Below are 21,137 nucleotides of genomic sequence, written 5' to 3' on the forward strand. Positions count from 1 at the left end.
GAATTGACAATTATTTTAGGTATGGCCGTTTGCGCTAAGACGGAACCCGGTCGCAAAAATGGCCATGAGAGGGGCACGAGTCGCTTGTCCTGGAATAACACGAGTTGGTCACGAATGCAGTCATTCGTGACCAACTCGTGTCATTCCGTGACAAGCCGAATAGCGACACGTCCCCCTCTCGTGCTAATTTTTGCGACTGGGTTCCGTCTAAACGCATCCAGGCATGTATATTTCCCCTACATATCATACATATTCCAGATGCTATTGAAAACACATCTTGACTTACAGTATGATTGATCACATTTAACTGTATCTTGGGTATATTTTCAAATACAAGACATATGTAAAAAAATATTCCTGAGGGATTCTTTGACCGAAGTACCTGAAATCATACGCGCATTCTGATTGGTTTGCCGTATTTTCGCACATAGCATTCATTCATCGATTGGGGGACGAGTCTTCTCGCAGGTTATGGAAATGGGCGAGTGCAGGTGACGAATGTGGCCACAGTGAAAAAAAAAATCAATGTGACCATTTATTTGAAGACAAGGTCGACTGTTGGCCACAAGACGTTTATGAGATGACCATGGCCATCTGCATGCAGGAATGCCATCAGCTGACCACCAGATACACGTGACGTCACAGCGGCCACCTGTCTGATTGAATGTCAACCACTGAACAAACATTACCTGGTTATCCGAATGTCGACCATTTGTCAAAGGATATATGGCGGGTTAACGTGGTCTTTATGTCTTCATGGATGTCAACCACACGTCACAAGATGCATGGTGTATAAGCGTGTCTATATATAACATGTCTGCATGAATGTCGACAATTGGCGAAAGGGTACATGAAAAAAGTCTACTGGTCATTGTTTGTTTGTTGTTTAACGCCGCACTCAGCAGTATTTCGGATACTAGTCGATGAAAAATGTCTACTGGTCATTGTTTGTTTGTTGTTTAACGCCGCACTCAGCAGTATTTCGGATACTAGTCGATAGCACATGACATTTGGTTGAATAAATATTATTGGTAAATATGAAACCTAATTCTTTAGGAGAAAACCATTATTTATCATCCAAAACTGGCTCCCACAGGAGGTATCGCTTGGGTGAGATCAAGCGATATCTACATTGTAAATATCACTGCTGGCTCTGCTACTGAAGCTGTTAGCAGTACTGTTATACTTTAGACACTGCTTTTTACTGTCTACAAACTGAAAAAAAGTTTGAAGAATGATGTTGGATGATTAATAGAATCTCACCATTGTGTCTTTTGATATCAAATATATCAACACTTGTCGATGAAAGTTTAAAACTTGTATCGACCCGTGTAGATGTATTTGATTTTAAAAGACACCTGGGTGAGATTCTCCATATGTGTTTTTTTTAGATTCGCGAGTGGTATTGGGTATTCGATGGACAAACAATTCTTTTGGAACTGACGGCAATGTCCGTGTTTCAGATTCCATTTTTTAACCAATCAGATTGAGACACATGTAAGTACAAATATATTCCACTCACGTGTGTGGATCCCGTGAAGATTTCGGGTTTGAATTGGTCTTCAGCAACCAACGATTGTCGTAAAGGTGACTAAAGGGACTGTGTCGTCAGGCTCGCTGACTTGGTTGATGCATGTCATCGTATCCCAACTGCCTAGATCCATGCTGATGATGTCAGTCACTGAATTGTCTGGTCCAGACTCGATTATTTACAAACCACTGTCATGTAGCTGGAATAGTGCAGGAGTGCGACGTTAAACAATAAACAAATGAACAAGCACTCACTATTCCAGTACTCATTATTGCGGCGTTAAACTATTAACAAACTATTTGGAGCTCTTAAACCTCAATGGTCTTAAGTGAGTGGGTGAATATGGTTTTACGCCGCTTAAGCAATATTCCATCAGTATCACGTTGGAGGACACCAGAAATGGGCTCCAAATATTGTACACGGGTCGAACCCGGATCTTCGGCCTGACGAGCAAACACTTTATCCTCCAGGCTACCCGACTGCCCCAAAGGTATTAAGTTTACAGTTCACTTCCATGTGGTTTACAATCAGAGAACGACCAGCGAGCTACGAGCAATAGGAAATATATCCGTGTTTCAAGTAGGTTAAAATTAGTCTCTGTGTTATCTACTTTGATCAAGATCAGCAAATACTAATAAAACAATAATACGAATCACTCGTAATGTACTGTTTTCATCCCCTGGATGCCACAGGGACAATATGTCTCTCGTCTTCAATTTCTCACTTTTGAATTCGAATAAACATACACCACGCACACAAATACACTTCAACGTTTGAATTCTGCGGTAGGTTCTCTGATCTGTTCTATATTTAAGCAAAGCAAACCTACCGTAAACGACCTCAGAATATAACGTGGCAGCGAGTCGCTGTTGATGTCATGTTGACCATATGTTACCTTAAAGCTTGACGACACAATTTTCAATGTTTTATAGAAAACACCATTTCTGATCATGACGTGTATAATGATAGTATTTCTAAATTCGTGCATTTAACCTAGAGGATATACAAAATATATATAGATATCGGTGTTTTTTATAACACCTATTTCAGATTTCATGACTTTATTATCGCCATATATAAGATAGCTACGGGAAAATTCGCAAAGAACAATGAAGAATAAAGCGTGGTTTATTTCACGATAAAACATTGTTCTATCATGAGGTCATATCTGGAGATTCGAACACGCTACTTGATGACGTCGTATGAAGTGACTAGTGAGTAGTTCCCCTATAGATATAGCGGGTCAACGTAAATAAACGCAATGACCGAAAGATCGTTCCAAAAGTGGGAGAGATATGACAATCGGTATTGGGAGAAAAATGTAACAGACAATCGACGTGAAAATTGTGAGAATATGTGGGAAAGACCAAATTTACCGTCATATAGCTGGAATATTGCTGAGTGCGGCGTTAACAAGAAATAAACAAAGAAACAAACTTATAGCATGGGCGGATACAGGGGGTGGGGGGGGTGGGGGGGTGGGGGGTGGTGTGTGTGCACAATTAAGATCTATTTATTGTCTTTGGTGGTAATTTATACAGAAATAAAGATTTTGTTCGAAATAAAAAGGTGGGGGGTGAGGGGGGGAGGTGGGGGGTGGGGGGTGGCGCACCCCCGCACCCCCCCTCTGTATCCGCCCATGTATAGTGATAGCTATAACATGCTTTAAGACTCAGAAAAAATATTTTTCAGTTTATCAGCAGGAAAGTGTATCGGCAGTTTATCTGTTTAAAAAGGAAATTAAGAAGTAACATAAATATGCTAATAAAGCACGATGCCATAAATCTTCACACGTTATGCCTACTAAATAAAAAACAAGAATGCTGATATATATTTCTCTTCAATCCAATGACGTTAGGCCACGAATAGAAGTGCTATTTTTAGCACATTGACCTACTAATCGACCTAAATCACCGCCATGTTGGTGACGTCAAAAGCTCGGAAACAGGAACACAATCAGACGCAACTGCAAGATGCGGTCTCTTGTATTAACAGTGGCCAGTTTTGCTCTAACTGGTTTCGTTGTAGGAAATGCATACTATCAAAAGAAACAGTTTTATCCCTCCGTGGTGTATATTACCAAGTCGAATCCGAGTATGGCGGTGAGTTTATCGTACCCAAATGTAAACTTCACCTTGGCATTGACACGCAGTCTTACCGGGGCAAAATGATCGTCTGCTCACTTGCCGGTACAATATGTGAAACATGACACCAGTATTATTGTTCGAGTTCATGGTTGTTTTTAGAAATGCGTTAAACTCTTTCTTAAATGTGTAATATTCCACATTAACACCAGAATGCAGAACCTGCTAAATCAGAAAACAAGAATGGAAAACCAAAATACGATTCGATGATTTTGTTTTCGATTTCAGATTTCATAACAAACTGTTTGATCTATCTATTCACCCCAGTTCTCATGATTTGAAAATATTGTAAGCCGTAACAGTAACTTTGTTTAATTATATCACACGACCTGTAAATTAAATTTCACAATGTAAACACAAAGAATTACAGATATGACTCCAAAAGTCAGGAGAGCAACAGTAGGCTATAACATATTTATTAATAGCCTATTTTTTCCTTTGGTGTTTTGAGTGCTCACCTGTATCACTGATGTCACCTGATGTAAATTGTATCAGCAGGTTTGATATCCCACTATCTCAACATGACCAACAGTTTAAAAAAATAATGTTTTTTTAAAGAGGAAAGACTGATACTGTGGTCTAGTGGATAGAGTGGAATTTTGGTGGTTTAATTTAATCCTCTGTCTATGGCATACCAAAAGACGTAAACAGATGGTACTTTTTACCTTGTCTTGCACTCAAGATAAAACAAGGACTGGTCAGCTCGGAGTCAGTATATTATGTTGAAGTGGGATATCCATGTTAAACAGCGGCATGGTATCTCAGTGGGTGAGCACTGTAAAACCGGCATAAGTCTGGACTGGTACATGCAGCCTCATGTGCATGCATGTTGCTATATATTATAAGTGCAGTAATCTTGAATGCTATGTTAATCCCAATTTCACCTCATCTTAAAGACAAAAATATCTTCAGCTAAACACAAAGGGGCATGGAAAATATGTACGTTAATAATTATATACCACATTATTTGAAGGACATTTTTGAGGCCATGTGGGCTGTCATGATGTTATTGCTGCAGCTGAGGAAACCATAGTATCAAAATATGCCTCCATTGAGGATATGGGACGTATGCTTGCATTTATTCAAAGCAACACACCAGGGTGCCGTTGTACAAAGCGATCTTAGCGCTAAGGTGACTAACTCCAATACCTTAACAAAGACTTACAACAGTCGTAGTGCTAAAGTTGTTTTGTACGACACCCAGCTAGCCATGTTCTCCTGAAAAACATGACAGAAACAAAGCAGATTGTAATACTGTATTCCCCACTGCCGTTTAAACACAATATAACATGTTTTAGAAGCATCTATCAAGATCTATGTCTATAAAACAATGTTATAGACGTCACTAGGTCTGATATTGAAAATCAGGCTAACATTCTTATAATTTTAATTGAGACTGTCCACTATTCTTTGTTGATACATAAGTTGAGAATGTAGATACGGGTAATATAATGATTTTAACTTGAAAATAGTTTTGGTCAGTTTCTATGAAAGTATTTTGTAGTTGAGATGTAATGATAACAAATAAGATATTCATTGATAAGTACATTACTTTAACAAATGAAATCTTTAACCATTTGAAGCATATTAAGGACTTGTTCACAGATCTAAATGTTTTTGGCCCTTTCAAGTGCTGTCTGTAATCTTCGTAAAAGTACAAAACAAACACAGTATGAATGATTAAATGCTGTGTTCATATATAGGGGGATATTTTCAGTCATTGGTGCTGATATTTCCGATCAATGACATCCTAAGCTGGAAAACTACAACATAATGCCCCTTTCAATATGTGGTATTGATGGACAAGGACTGTATCAGGAGACGACAATACTTCACAAGTTGAGATATGCTGTGTTCAAATTAAGAATGAAAGTCAACATGGTCCAGAGGTCCTTGCCACAACATTAATATAAATAATCAAAGAGTTACATGATTTAACAGGGTTAGAAGTAAACTCTAAAGCTTTACTAGCTTATATAAAGATAAAATGGTCTTGTAATGTTATAACAATGTTGAAATTGGGAAATTTGTACTCGCCCAGGGTTAGCAGGCTGGTGTTCCTACCCTGTTTAAGGGGATGCTGCATATACATACTATAGCAAGGATTCCAAGACCCTTTCAATTTTGAACACTGAATATAGCATCTTGTTTAGAACCCTATATCATGTATATTGTTTATGTGGGTTTTTTTCTTTACAGGTGCTCTACATTCAGGCTTTTGTGTTTGTAATACTCATGGGAAAACTCATGAGAAAGATATTTTTCGGTCAGCTAAGAGCAGCAGAAATGGAGGTATTTATATTTGTTTTTGGTCTCTTACATTGGTCTCTTAAGCAGTAATTTGAAGTGTTTTTGTTGATGATAAAGTAATATTCTAATACATGTAGACTGACCCAGGAAGCTGGGAAGCTGTTATTCATACTTACTATTGTGATTACACAGGGTTTTAAAAATTTGTCCTACTTTTTTATGTATTTATTATTTTGATGGAAATAAAATTGAATAAGCATGTAGAGAAATAATGCTGCCCCAGTTTAGGCATCAAGTAATAATGAGCTGATAAGCATGATAATGGGCTAATGCACATGTCTATATGTAGTCTCCCATACAGACTCTAAAACAAAAAAATTGAATACTCTCAAGCAAATCAACAATATTTTGGCATGTTTGGCAAGTTAAGATTTCTTCACTTTCTAAGAATGATGAGATTTGCTTGATTCCTTTCTATTATATATTGAATGACTTCTTAAGATGTTTTCATTTCAGAGACTAAGGGTTAGTCAATATGTCTGTACAATTTCATTCTAATTTTGTAGCATCTCATAGAGAGGTCCTGGTATGCTGTCACAGAAACTTGTCTGGCCTTTACCGTCTTCAGGGATGACTTCAGCCCACGTTTTGTGGCCATGTTTACCTTACTGTTATTTCTAAAGTGCTTCCATTGGCTTGCAGAAGATAGAGTTGATTATGTAAGTCTTAAAAAATAATCAGGTTAATATAATGTAACCATGGTAACATGAAAGGTGATGAATTTATGTTAACAGTAATTTCATCTGTAAATGTGATTTTCCTTTTTAAATACATACCAATAAGTGTAAAATATAGAACATGCTGACATTGATTCGCAAGTATATGAAATATTGTTTATTATGTGTTTAGCAGTTTGCTGTACAGATGATTTAACGCAATATATTTCTTTCAGATGGAAAGAAGCCCTGTAATATCTTTATTGTTTCACTGTCGAGTATTATGTAAGTATCAATCATGATGTCTTGATTATCATAGCAGGTGCTAAAACATTTGAGTCTCATGAGCACAAATTTTGTTTGTTGGCTTAATTTTCAGTAGATATTAGTGTTATTTCATGGAGCATTGCTAGTTGAGCTTACTCATCATGTCCATCAGTGGTAGAAACTAACAGTTTAATCCACTAGTCCTTATATTTATAATGATAACCTATTGCAAAACCCTTGCAAATTTCTGCTACCTTTAATATTAGGCAATTTGGCAAGGACTATAGGACAAGTGCCAATTCCTATCGCTATCCATGCATTCAATAAGACCTAACAGAACTATCAAGTGTCATATGAACAAATGAGGTGGTATATGTCATACATTCTTCAGCAACTTTTGTTGTCATGCATGGATTTATCCATGATTCCAAACTACATGTTATTTAGGGAAAAAAGACATTTTTGTTAATTTAGGAAAGCTGACATTCAATACAGTGATGTTAGATTAAGCATTAAAAGCCAGGACCTCTCCATCAATCCTGTTATCATTGAAATAAAAGCCATTTGTTACCATAATAATATAATAATTAGTTATTGCTATAAACTGGAAGATTTTTTAATTCAAGCTTGGGAATTTTTACTGATATCCGCTGCAGAATTTTGGCCTCTTGAACGTGTCTAGATAAATCGCTGTGGTACCGAACAATCCTGCACATATTTAGAAGCCTGTTCAGTTAGTATTATCCAGCTCACCAAATCAGTAGAAATAGTTAATGATGTTATAATGTTACCCTGAATGGTTTGTGATACTTTGATACAAGTGTCAGTAACTGGTGTATTGTTTTGTTTCAGCACTGTTGTCATTTCTGGGTGTTTTGGATGTTTACTTCATAAATCATGCTTACTACAGCACCTTGTTGAAGGGAGCATCTGTGCAGTTGGTGTTTGGATTTGAGGTATGACCACATATCGCATTACATTAATAGCTGTTGGATTTTCTCTATTCATAGATGTATTATGTGAATAAGGCCACCATAAATTAGTTTTAGATTTTCATTACAAAAAAGTTGCTTGAATGAATGTTATTATTCCCTGCCTCAAAGTGGGAGGGTCATAAGGGAATGAGTGTCGGCCATCCCATCCTTTGTCCATCATGTTTTGTTTCCAGAGCATAATGCAAAGACTACTGAATATTTCTTGATCCAACTTTGCAGACGTATCAGTCTAGCAGTGAACAGAGGCACCTTTTGCTACTTAGGAATTAATAAAAAAAAATTTCTGGTTTCTGTTATGACATATTGGACTGAAATGATGGTAGTTTGATTCTGGAGCATAACTTTAAGACTCTTATTATTTGAAAAAAATAATGATTTGTATAAAGTTAGATATTTTTTAAATTAATAGTGTTTAATCAGTGACTAGCATGACTATTATTGTCAAAAGTCACTTAATATTTACACTTATTATGCAGATTATGCAGACATCTACATTTATATGCCAGTTACTTGATTGGGTTTGTTCAGTAAATAATGAATAAATGTCTGGTGAAGATCCGAATTAGAATGATCTTCAGTGACCCATGCTTGTCTTAAGAGGCGATAACGGGATCGGGTGGTCAGTCTTGGTGATTTGGTTGATGAATGTCGTATCCCAATTGTGTATATCGTTGCTCATGATGTCAATCACTAGTTTTTCTAGTCCGGACTTGACCCTCTTTGTGTGGCTGGAAAATTGTATGGGCTGGCATTCAGTCAAAAAATACATCAGTTGAAATAAAGGACAAAAGTATGTAATAATAGTCATATGTTAATAAAATATTAAATGTCACTGATAAAGGTCAAAAGAAAGAACAATGTGTACTAAAGAACGTAAGTGCGCACAAAGAAACCAAACGCTAAAGGACAATGTTAACAGTAAAGAATGCCAGATGGTGCGGCAATGTCTACATTCCAATTTAAAACTGCTTGTTCCGCTTTGTATATGATAAATGTATGCAATGGGCGATTAGGCCAATGTTGGAAAGCTGCCAAATCTGGAAACTTCGAATTCTTATGTTCTTTGTTATAATAATGACAATTAATTCAAATGCAATGTGCAAAGGCATTGAAGATGGCTGGCCACCAACCAGTTATTGCCATTACACACTGAATGCATGTGTCATCTGTAAAACATGAATGATATCATGGAATAATCCGATAAAGGTCCAAGCATTGTGCAAAGCGTAACGCCATCTGGTGCTCTCACTCATCACATATGTATTTGTGATGAATACTAATAAAACACCTCTTTGATTGTAGTATTGGCCTTCAAATAAGTAAATTGCAAGTGAATCTGGGGTATTTGATTGGTAATCAGGCAAAAAAGAATTGTGTTTATGTATCTGTAATCCCCCCAAATAAATAAGGCCACGCCTATGAAGGGTCGATTATCACCTGATTGGATGGTAATAGAATGAGCTTGGCCTGTGTTGCATTAGTGCGCTGAGCAATGTCACTTATTGTTGTCTCTATTTGTTTTGTGTTTTAATAAATAAATAAATAAGTAAAGTTAAAGTTAATGTTTTTGACATATTTTTTTATAAGAATTTATAGTCACGTATTTAATGAATAATTGAAGTCAATTCTTATTAAGAAATACAACAACAATAAGAACTTTACACATTCTGCTCATTTTTTCATTTAATGCATTTAATGCAGATTATATTGCAGTCAACTCTCAACTAAACAACAAAATATTTATTAAAACTATGGCTGGGACCGTTAACACGGGAACTTGGCTCATGGGGCCCTGAATAGGATTTGTGTACCTTTGTGTCCACCGTACGTTCTTCAGTACACTTTGTTCTTTCTTTTTACCTTTATTAATATTGTTTAATACTTTATTCGCAACATTTGACTATTATTGTTTACTTTTGTCCTTTATTTCAACTGATGTCTTTTTTTGATGAAATGGCCGCCCCTAATATTGCTGAGTGCAGCTTTAAAAAACAAACAAACAAAAATGTTTCGGGAGCATGAAATGTTTAGGCCTTTACATAGTAGAATTCTGCTGAGAGACTTGATAATAAAAATTTGTCTGAATTAACCCTCAGATTTTCTATCTTTTGTTTCATTTGGAGACCATATCATAATTCCTACTTAGTGGTCTCAGCGGAAAGATCTGTCCTTAAGAATTTGTTCTTGCTGTTAAAACTGATGGAGCAAACTTTAGTTTGACCCAAGGTTATGCTTGACTTGGTGTGGTTTCAGTATGCAATCCTACTGACAGTGGTGTTGATGACGTTCATGAAGTATGTGCTGCATACAGTAGATCTGCAGAGTGAGAACCCTTGGGAGAACAAAGCTGTGTATCTCCTATATACAGAACTTGTCATGGGTACGTACAAAAGCAGGCAAGAATAAATGTATAGGGATTGTTAACAAGCACAAAATTAATCCTGCTCCAGAATTTGTCCATCAGTAAAACAATTACAAACATGATTACAAAATGCATATGGGCATTATAATGTTGAGACATCAGTAGACTTGTTTCTACAAAATAAGCTAGTTTGGTATGTCTGTAGCTAAACTTATGAGAGACACAAGATGCAAGATAAATCTAGAGTTTGCAGTTACCGGCATTGAGGAAGTATGTGTTCTACTGATGTTATTTCAGTTGGATCCTCTTCATGGTAGATCTCTCCATGAAGATCCGGGGTAGAATAGGTCTTCAGCAACCCATGCTTGCCGTAAGAGACGACTAAAGGGATTGGGGGCTCAGGCTCGCTGACTTGGTTGATGCATGTCATTGTATCCCTATTGTGTAGATCGATGCTCACGATGTCAATCACTGGATTGTCTGGTCCAGACTCGATTATTTACAAACTGTCATTATTTAGCTGGAATATTGCTGAGTGTGGCGTTAAACAACAACAAACAAACATCATGGTATGATGGATTTCTGTCTTTGTTTCAGGATTCATTCGAGTCATGCTGTACATAGTGTTTATGGCAATTATGATTAAGGTGCACACCTTCCCATTGTTTGCCATTAGACCGATGTATCTTTCACTCAGGTAACCCTTTATTCCAACTCCTTGTCTATTTGTGTATAAGTGTACTGAAACTTGTAATTTTTGTAATTACACAAATCTGCATTATTGCTCTAAGAAAAGTGTTGCTTTGAGTGTATTCCAAATTAACTCTGATGTGTTTGTTTTAGGTCTTTCAAGAAGGCGCTTCATGATGTGATAATGTCACGGAGAGCCATAAGAAATATGAACACATTGTAAGTGATAAGTTTCTGTTTGCCTGTTACAAATATTTTAAGGGTAAATGTTTATTGTTGTATGTAGCATACTATTGCTTGTAACAGTTGTCAGTGTGCCAAGAAATATGGGGGCAATGGGATAGCAAGTGTTCATTTCAGAACGAGGCTGTGGGGACTTATACACACAAAATTCTTAATGGTGAAAAAAAAATATACATCACACTGCCAAACGGTCAGAACATAATATCCAAAAATTAAAATATGTTTTTGATTGTACCTTTGACTATTGACTTCAATTCAGCACCAAGTTTTGTCAATCATTGTCAAATTTAGAAGTAAACATGTTTGTAAGATTGGATTACATCAATTATTTATCGTATCCTCGAAAGTTTTAAGTTGGCATTAGTAACGATTAGTAGGTTTAGCGATAAGTTCCTATTGAATTGATCATGATAGTAACATGATTTGATTGGCTGGTATAATCATTTCCGGGAATGAGCGCTATCTCCCTGACATCATGAGACCCAAAATGAGTTATCTCCCTTACATCATTGGGCCCAATCAGCTGTAATCTGTCTTTTTACGATCACATATCCCTGTTACTCGCTTGTCATGGCGTCAGAGAAATGAAGGCAGGTTATGGGTCCAAGTTAATGGAATTATTTTTTAAGACTGTTAAACTGCAGGTCAGAATGTGGCTAAAGATAATGAAGAGGCCAATTGATGTCTGAGATCGTGCAACTGGTGTACTGTCTTGAGCTTAAGATTGTTTTCTTGAACATGACTGTTGAAAGAACTAGAGAAAGTGTTATTCTTTAACTCTGACTGGAAGAATGAACTGTCTTTGCAAAGTGAATAGATAAAGTGTGAAAAGTGAAAATGTCACGTTATGTGAATACATAAAGTGACACTGACAAGTTGAATTCCTGTTGGACAGTAAGAAAGTACCTTTCTCTAAGTATTATGTCTGTATGTCAAAAATATTTGTCTGTGCCCTGATTTCAGCAAATTTCCCCAATTCTTAGAAAGGAAGGGGTCACATTCCAGTTTCTGAATTGAACTCTGGGTAGCCTCGTGGCTAAAGTGCTCATTCAGCACACCAAAGGCCCAGGTAATCTGTGAAGCCCATTTCGGTTGTCCCCAGCTGTGAAATTGCTGAAATAATACTAGAGGCTTTGTAAAACAATGCCAACTCTTATACTCATTCCAAGAATTGTGACAATTGTTAATACTTAGATTCCTTTAATTTAGGAATTGCCCGCTGGCAACAAATAAGGATCATTATTGTATTGGACATTGGCATATGTTTTAGCTTGGCCCATTACATAACATCCTACAAACGAAGCAGTAACGGTTTTCAGCATTATTATTCATTGTACTATTCTTCTTGCCAGGTACCCTGATGCAACTCCAGAGGAACTAGAAGCAGGTGACAATGTGTGCATTATTTGTCGAGAAGAGATGGTAACATCCTCCAAGAAACTGCCTTGTAATCACATCTTCCACACCAACTGTCTAAGATCCTGGTTCCAACGACAACAGACCTGCCCAACCTGTAGGATGGACGTCCTCCGCATGCCCCGTGCACAGACAACACCAGCAGCCAGGCCAGCTCAACCACAGCAGGATGTCCAGATGCAGAATTGTAAATATATCAGGGACAGAATTATCCCACTGGCTCGAGTCAGTTCGCCAAACTTTAAAGGTATCATGAGGGCAAGTAGAAGCTCATATGTTTAGATTTGACCATTCCTAGAGAATCTGTTTTGATATTAACTTTAGTCTTTTTAAGATCATATCTGCTGCATGTGAATATGTATTATTTTTGTTATGTGTTTCTTTTGCAGTTCAGGCGATGTTTCAAGGGATGCCCTTTTGGCCCCCTCCACAACCCCCACCCCAACAGCCACAAGGTATGCAATTCAAGTAACCTTCAGTTTTTTTCACCTTTCAGATTGATTATCAAATTGATTTGCTTGTTGAAAAAAATGAAAATTTCAAAAGTGGCATTCTGTAAAATTGACATACGTCATTCAAAAGACTAAAAAGACATTGATTATTAAATGCATTGGTGATTGACTTCATGATATCAATTGTTGTTTGATGTAAAGATATTGTGTGTCATGAATGGAAACCGAACTTCAGGAAGTTAGGTTTAGTTTCCATGTATTTCCATTGCTAATGATTTTCATTTCAGCTGCAGGAGGGGCCCCACACACTACAGGTACAACTCCTTCGACACCTACTATACCAACAACACCTACAGCTGCTACAGCTACAAGTACAACCCCAGGAACACCGCCAATGGCATCACCATTCCCTGGTGCCATGCCACCATATGGTTCCTTCTTTCCAATGATGCCATACTACCCACCATTTGGTAGGACTGAATTTTTATTATCTATTCTTTTTTATCACAGTTAACTCAAATATGTCTTTAAGCAGTATGACTGTATTTTTCATGGTATTAAAACTTTATGGTAATAGTTTCATGTTATGACAAGTTCATGGTATTCAGTATGTTTTACAATATCTTTGGACCCATGAAGACCAGTATTCAGCAACCCATGCTTGCCAACTATGCTTGTCGCAAGAGGCGACTAACGGGATCGGCTGACTTGGTTGATGCATGTCATCGTATCCCAATTGCGTGGTAGATGCTCATGATGTCAATCACTGGATTGTCTAGTCCAGACTCGATTATTTACAGACCGCCGTCATATAGCTGGAATATTGCTGATTGCATCATTGAATGACAAAGAAACAAATACAATATCTGTGACAGTACTAAATAATCTTACCTTATTTGTTGTAATCAGGTACTATGCCCCCTGGTGTTTAGAAAATTGAAAAAGAGGGCTTGCTTATTAAGACCATGCAAAAGTTACAATTGTTGTTGGAGATCCAGCGGTAGAAAACAAAACAAAAAAGGTCCAAACGTTGATGAGACTCAAACAATTTTTTTTATGATAGGTACAAAGCAATTATATACCCCTTTGAAGCTGGGTGTGTTTTCTGTGAAAAGTCTGTAATCATGGTAATAAATACAGGAAGATATGGACTGTAATGTAAATGTTTAAGCTTAGAATGGGGTGCTTAAAAAAATTACTTCTAGATTAGTGTAGAAGTTGGTCAAGGGTCCCTTATTAGAATGGGGTGCTTAATATGGCGAATATGGTACATAAAATGTTTTCTGTTTTAAACTGCTAATCACTCCGTAACCCTTGACATATTCTTATTCTTTATGAAATTCGATCCACAGTATGTTGTTTCACAATACCTATGACAGTACAATACAATGATCTGTTTAAAACTGTGAAACACTGAGTAACTCTTGACATATGTGTTCCTTTCTTTGAAGATGTTAAAAGTGTGAGGTACTAAACCCAAGTGGCTGTTTTATGTTTGAAGGTTTACCGCAGGCTCCGTCTAACATGGCAGGGTTGACTGCAGAGGAGCTGAAAACGATGGAGGGACAGGAGCGAGAGAATGTGGAAGCACGAATCCAGTGGCTGCGTGATATTCAGGCTCTACTGGATGGTGCTATGGTTCTTATAAACCAGTATAATCAGGTGGCTTCACAAATGAGGTAAGCTGAGTTGGAGTGGAATATTCTTTTTATTGTTTTGATATGAGTAAAATATAGTGATTTATCATCCAAAACTGGCTCCCACAGGAGATATCGCTTCGGTGAGATCATGTGATATCTACATTGTAGATATTGCTGCAATGAAATTGCATCACAATGCTTTGCAGACCATTGTGACATCATTGGTTTCCATGACCTCACAATCAAATGACATTACTAATGGCTCTACTACTGAAGCTGTTAGCTGTACTTTTTACACTTAAGACACTGCTTATTACTGTCTATAAACTGAAAAAGTTGGAAGAATGATGTTGTATGATGATTAAAATCACCCTTGTGTCTTTTGATATCAAATATATCAACACTCGTTGATATATTTGATATCAAAAGACACAAGGGTGAGATTCTCTATATACAGTGAAATATCATGAACTTGGGCATGTTGAGTTGTCATTTGTTCAAGAGAAACAGTGTTGATCTTAGCCCATAGTACCTATTGGGATTCTACTGGTACAATTATGTTACGATGTTTTGAATGTTACTTTGAGTAAACAGATTTTGCTGTACGGATGTAATACCTGTTATTTTCATTTGGGTTGCATAAGACTTTAATGTCACTGTACTGAATAAATGACAGTTTTCTTCAACTTCATCCTGATAGAACATTTTCAGTGTCTTGTTGTTAGTATGTAATTGTTAACTAGTTTTAACCAATTCTTTCTTTGTACTAGTATGCCCGGTATATCCTCTACAAGAGTGAGCTCCACTGCTGCAACCACTCCATCTTCTTCATCAAACACATCGGCACCATCAATGGGAGCGAGGCCCAAAACTACAGTCAAGTCCGAGAGCAATATTTCAAAATCACAAAATAATTTTGCACAAGTTAAGAAAGAAGATAAAACAGGTGTGTATTTATGTGCAGGTGGAAGAGAAATAACATGTATTTTACCTTATCCAGACTGATACTAATTTACTTATCGCATTCTTCTTCCTGAAACATAGTGGAAACTTTTGTGCTGTGAACAGAAACAGAAAACATTTCACCCAAACGCACCCCTCTCACACGCAAGTGCACAGGAAACATGTGACCAACCTGTCTGACTCATCACTGTCATATTCGCCCCAGCTAGACCTACACAATGTCAAAGTTAATATGCTCCACAAAGGGGTTCACGGAGCCTTCCTCAATGAAAGAAGACATCTGCGTGCAGCCTGACAATTATGACTCAGCCCAGTCAGAAAACTTTCCATCCATCTGTGAGGATCACAAGATGTTGGCGTGGGTCGCAGATGGCCTACCCATTTCATAACTCTCCAGGGATAATCCTACCAGTGAGTCCTACTTCATCAAGGGAGATGATATTGACACCTTGATCAATCCATCGATGAAGCTGATTTCACAGATGGCCAGAAACCTTGATGCCTCTTTTCCCAAGGCTACTCGTACCCACGGTTTGCCAACGCCAAGAAGTTTCCTTTACACGGGATGTCTGCCTTCCCATGGAGTTTGATGAGGACTGTACATTGATGTCTGATGTGAAGAGCCAAGCATAGCGCGTCAACCATAAAAATTAGCATAGCCCAATATGACGACAAGACATTCTTTCTTTGGACTTTCAGTGTCCCGCTCCATTAATAAGGCAATGCTGAATACTTTAAAGAACCCTCAGACCGACTGGGAGAGGATGTTCCTGTCTGCAATGATCTTGAAGAAGAAACGAATCAAGTCAGTTCAGTATTAGCCGGTCTTACTCTTCTCTGATGCCAGGGCTTGATAGCCAACTCCCATTGGCCTGACCTCTATACCAAGCCTCTGTTACATCACATTTGGAATTGTTCTTTTGTTTTCGATGGCTTCATCTGCAGCATCAACAAGGAGGTGGCCCAAGATTCTAAGGACCAGATGTTAATTAAGTCAGTCCCGACTATGAACTTGATTTATTAACAATCAACACTTTGTTGGTTTTCAGGCATCAAAAAGGCTAAGGGCAAACGCTTCAGTGGATATAGACAACGCAAGAGTGGATCCTTGCGGAGACCATAGGACAGACGTGATCAGTCCAACTGGAGAAGGGGATCAAGGGGATACCGCGCCTACCATTGAAGGGGAGCTGTTGACTGATTGGGAACTTCCACCCCCAGCCGTTCAAGCACCGCTATCTGCCATAAGTGGAAGACTGGCAAGATATTGGGACATTCTGGACAACTCATTTGTATTTTAGTGACCATAGTACAATGTGTGAAGCCCATTTCTTGTGTCCCCCGCTGTGATATCGCAGAAATATTGCTAAAAGCAGGGTAAAACCATACTCACTCATTCACTCAGTGACCACAAGTTTGTTAAAATCTCATAGCTTCCCCCTAAACAACCCCAAATTTTGTACCACGCTCCATTGCAAAGATGTTTCCTCTGAAATGGAAAATATCCATTCTCATCCCTGTGTATGAGAGGAGCGTCACCATCTCTCAACCGCCAATACAATGTACTTCAATATCCAGAAGAACTGCAGTCCATGCTAACAGAGGTGATTGGCACCCTTTATGAAAGAAGTCAACAAAAAGTATCTCCAAAGTCCTGACAAATTCAGGATGATCCACCTACCACAACTAAAATAAATGATAAAGAAGGACGACTACCTGGCAAGCATCGATGCCTACCTTAACATCCCAATCGATACAGACTTCAGGAAATATCTGCATCTTCTGTACAGGGTCAACATTACCAATGGACAGTCTTGCTTTTGGAATTTCAACTGCCCTGTGGTTATTTAATCAGGTGACCAAACCAGTTGTGGCCTTCTGCACAAGAAGAAGATCCGTTGCGCTTTTTAATTGGACAACAGGATTCAAGCTCATCAACAAGCAGAGCCAATCAGACTTCAGCTGAATTTCACTCTGAAACTACTAACACAACTAGGATGGTTAGCCAATTTCCAGAAGTCTGATCTCAACCTGTCCCAAGATCTCAGGTTTTTGGGCATCAGGTTCCTGACGGGGCAGAACCTTATTCAAGTTCCAGAAGATCGTTGGATGAACATCCAGTCATATTCTAGCATTAATTCACATACAACCAGTTGCAACTTCAGCCCAAACCTTGATAGTACGGGGAGGCTTCGCCTGCACCCATTACAGAGATTCCTCAAACCATTCCTCGATCAACAAGAACTACAACTTCCACAACATCTGAAGAAACATATCAAATGGTGGACAATAAGGTTGAATGTTTGTGGAGGAACCTTCTTGAATGAGCTGGAATTACAATCAATATCTATTTGTAGACGCCTTACTCCAAGGATGGGGTGTCCATCTGGGCTCGGAAGTAACGTTGAGGCTGTGGTCTGCAGATGAAAAGCTCTTCCACTTCAACCATCTCGGGTTCGGGACAGTATCTCATCGGGCGCCACATTTCAGAGACAAGAACTTAATGTTAAGAACAGACAAATCAACTGTGCCATCGACATAAACCATCAAGGCACAACAAGGTTGGCAACTCTTCTGATGTTAACATTCCAGCTGTACGAGTTAATGGACATCCTGAATCTAAAATTCAAAGCAAGTCACATCCCAGGAGCATCCACTCTCCTAACAGACGCCCTGTCCAGACTATCAGTACCGTCACCCAACAGAGTGGATGCTCCATCCAGAAGCATTTCAACTGGCGACAGGCTTGGTCAAACGACGCACTGGCAATATCTTGGGAAGGTCTCCGTGCATACGCGTTCCCACCACCAGCTCTGATACCAATTGTGTTGCAGATATCAAACAAAGAACTTTCAACTGCTTTTGGTTGCAACTTATTGTCCAAAGAGAACATGGTTCCCATCCCTCGTCGCAACAGCAGGAGAACCCAACTGTAAAGCTCCTGGACTTGCCAAATATGCTTCTTCATCCACACTCTAAACAAGTTCATCCACAACTGGATCTCTACCCACTTCACGTATGGAGCATATCACGAACAACCTCACAAGACGAGGCCACTCCATCAGGACAGTCTCCTGAACCCTTTGCACATCCACAAAAAACTTGTATGACAACAATTTGACCAGTAGAGAAAAAGCGTTCTCAGCAGCAAAAGCTACATCACCACAAGCGGAATTTTTGTGTCATCTTTGGAGCAAAAGGCTTCTGAAGGGTTGAACCTCAGAAACTTATTTGGCCAATGGAGAAAACCTCACTAAGGTTCCTAAACTGATAGCCTTACTGACATCCTATGAAGTTGAGGATCAACAGAAAAAGTGTACAACTCCAGCTTGGGATTTAAACATAGTACTGCAACATCTTACATGTAATGTTGACGAACCGCTGGAAGAAGCTGACTTTGAACATCTGACACAAAAGACTTTGTTCCTGGCATTAGCCAAAGCAGCCAGAGTGACAAGAAATGAATGAGTCAGACAGGTTGGTCATGTGTTGCAGGTGCACTTGCGTGTGAGAGGGGTGCGTTTGGGTGAGATTTTTTACGAAAAGCAAACAAACATAAATGAGGATTTGATATCATGTGTTGATGTGACATCATTCACTTGTCATCTCACAATTGACTATGTCATCTGTTTCAACCACTTTCGTGTCTACTGGCCTAAACTTAGCTCTTTGCATCATTTTAGGTAGATTTTAGTGTCTTTACACAGACCATTATGAGCTGAGATTACTAGACCGAACACAATTTTGAAATGCTCAGGCTTTGGTCTTGTTTCACATGACATTGATTTACCATGCCTTACATTGTATTGTTGGTGGGAACAAGGTAGATGCAATTTACAATCCAAAAGTTTTCACACAAAAGTCTTTCTTACATTTGTCAAAAGTGTTGATGTTACAATTTGAACATTTGTGTATATCCCTTGACCATCAGTGTCTGGGTGTTCAACCTGTATTATTCTGTGTGGTCCTCTGATGACACATGTAACTCATTATGCTGAAAAATGTATTTCTTTGCCACATTAAGTTATGTTTTTTTTCATGGTTTGTGAAACAATAAGGTATAATAGTAAGTTCTATTACTCTTATAGTTTCACAAACCATGAAACAATACAAAACCTAATGTGGCAAAGAAATACATTTTTTTTCATAATGAGTTACATGTGAAACTATAAGCGTAATAATAGGCGACTAACAGTATCGGGTGTATTTGTTTGTTTGTTGTTTAATGCCGCACTCGGCAATATTCCAGCTATATGAGGAAGTCTGTAAATAATTGAGTCTGGACCAGATAATCCAGTGATTAATATCATGAGCAATTGGGATTGATGAATTGTATCAACCAAGTCAGCGGGTCTGACCACCTGATCCCGTTAGTCGCCTCTTTCGTCTGGTATATGAAACTGATCTCATATATGAATTGTATTCAGTGCAATTTTCAAACCTATTATTATTTTTTTTTATTGTTACTTGATCCATTCTCATTCCTGCTATGGTTGTTTCAGATTATTCCGATTTAGAAGGTGCAATTGGTTATACGCCTCCGACAGAGGAAGACATTCCCCAGTGGGTGGATCCTGCGCAAGAAGAGCATGGTGATGAGTTACACGAGGTCAGGAAGAGGAGATTAAAAAAGTTTTCACAGAATGATGATGTGAACGATAACCTAGATCTGGACTGAGATCCCTGCTAACGTGAATGTGTGTGACTTATAACTCGTACAGTAGCTGCAGTGTGGTCTCAAGAAGATACAGTTATGCCAATGATATCTTGTTGGTGATATCATCAAGAATGAACTCAGTGAAAAAGTGTCCTTTCTCCAGTATTCCTTACATAGTAGCAAGTACATTGTACTTGATAGATATTGAAGCAGATATTGTCCAATCTCGAACTTTTTAAAGGGGAGTAAGATTTAGGTTATTTGGCAGTCCTGGCAAATTTGATTGAAGTCCCTCAAATCCCACTTTTTCTGCTGGTTGATATTTAATGACATATCAATTTCACAGTTAATGATTTCCCTTTCACACACATGAAGTACAGTGCGGACATGAGATTTTTAATGACAACTTCTTTGTTTGTAACACTGTATCAAGGGTATTTCTTGCCCCTTTCAGCGGATGAATGAAGTATGAATGAAGACGATCAACATGTAGACCTGAATATTGTTGCAAACAATAAAGATGAGGTTTTCATAAATGCTCATTTGTCTTCATCTTCTTCCGACTTCTAAATGCCTATCACAGGCTTATTAATTACGGTGTCTAGAACAAAGCAGAACATGGGCACCAGGTCGTTACATGCAGTCCCCTTTTAAGGAATCATGACAGATTTGCTGAAATTTAGTTTTAAGTGTTTCTATATCCTCGTGCTCCTTACCATGATCTGGTGAGGAAACATCCCATTCTTGCTTCAAATGGCTGAAAACTAACTGATATGGCATCAAACAATATTCACTTACTTTTTAATAGTTG

At 38.2% G+C, this 21,137-nt stretch overlaps 1 protein-coding gene across 1 annotated transcript; it reads left to right on the top strand.

Annotated features, from left to right (window-relative positions):
* The first annotated feature begins 3,465 nt into the window (after nt 1-3,465).
* LOC139442409 (E3 ubiquitin-protein ligase synoviolin A-like) lies at nt 3,466-20,684 on the top strand. Its single transcript, XM_071223223.1, has 14 exons — nt 3,466-3,633; nt 5,875-5,967; nt 6,492-6,644; nt 6,878-6,926; nt 7,761-7,864; nt 10,157-10,283; nt 10,863-10,962; nt 11,109-11,174; nt 12,551-12,801; nt 13,004-13,069; nt 13,354-13,536; nt 14,568-14,745; nt 15,477-15,652; nt 20,172-20,684. Exons 1-14 carry the CDS (start codon nt 3,505-3,507, stop codon nt 20,345-20,347), a joined length of 1,851 nt encoding a protein of 616 aa, XP_071079324.1. The 5' UTR covers nt 3,466-3,504; the 3' UTR covers nt 20,348-20,684.
* Nucleotides 20,685-21,137: the final 453 nt, after the last annotated feature.

This window comes from Haliotis cracherodii, unplaced genomic scaffold, assembly GCF_022045235.1.
Source record: "Haliotis cracherodii isolate W230 unplaced genomic scaffold, xgHalCrac1.p SCAF_5, whole genome shotgun sequence".
NCBI lineage: Eukaryota > Metazoa > Mollusca > Gastropoda > Lepetellida > Haliotidae > Haliotis > Haliotis cracherodii.

Coding starts and splice junctions, on each gene's coding strand:
- LOC139442409 (XM_071223223.1), top strand. CDS start 3,505: ATGCGGTCTCTTGTATTAACAGTGGCCAGTTTTGCTCTAACTGGTTTC. Junction 13,070..13,353: donor CCCACCCCAACAGCCACAAG/GTATGCAATTCA, acceptor TTTTCATTTCAG/CTGCAGGAGGGGCCCCACAC. Junction 13,537..14,567: donor GCCATACTACCCACCATTTG/GTAGGACTGAAT, acceptor TTATGTTTGAAG/GTTTACCGCAGGCTCCGTCT.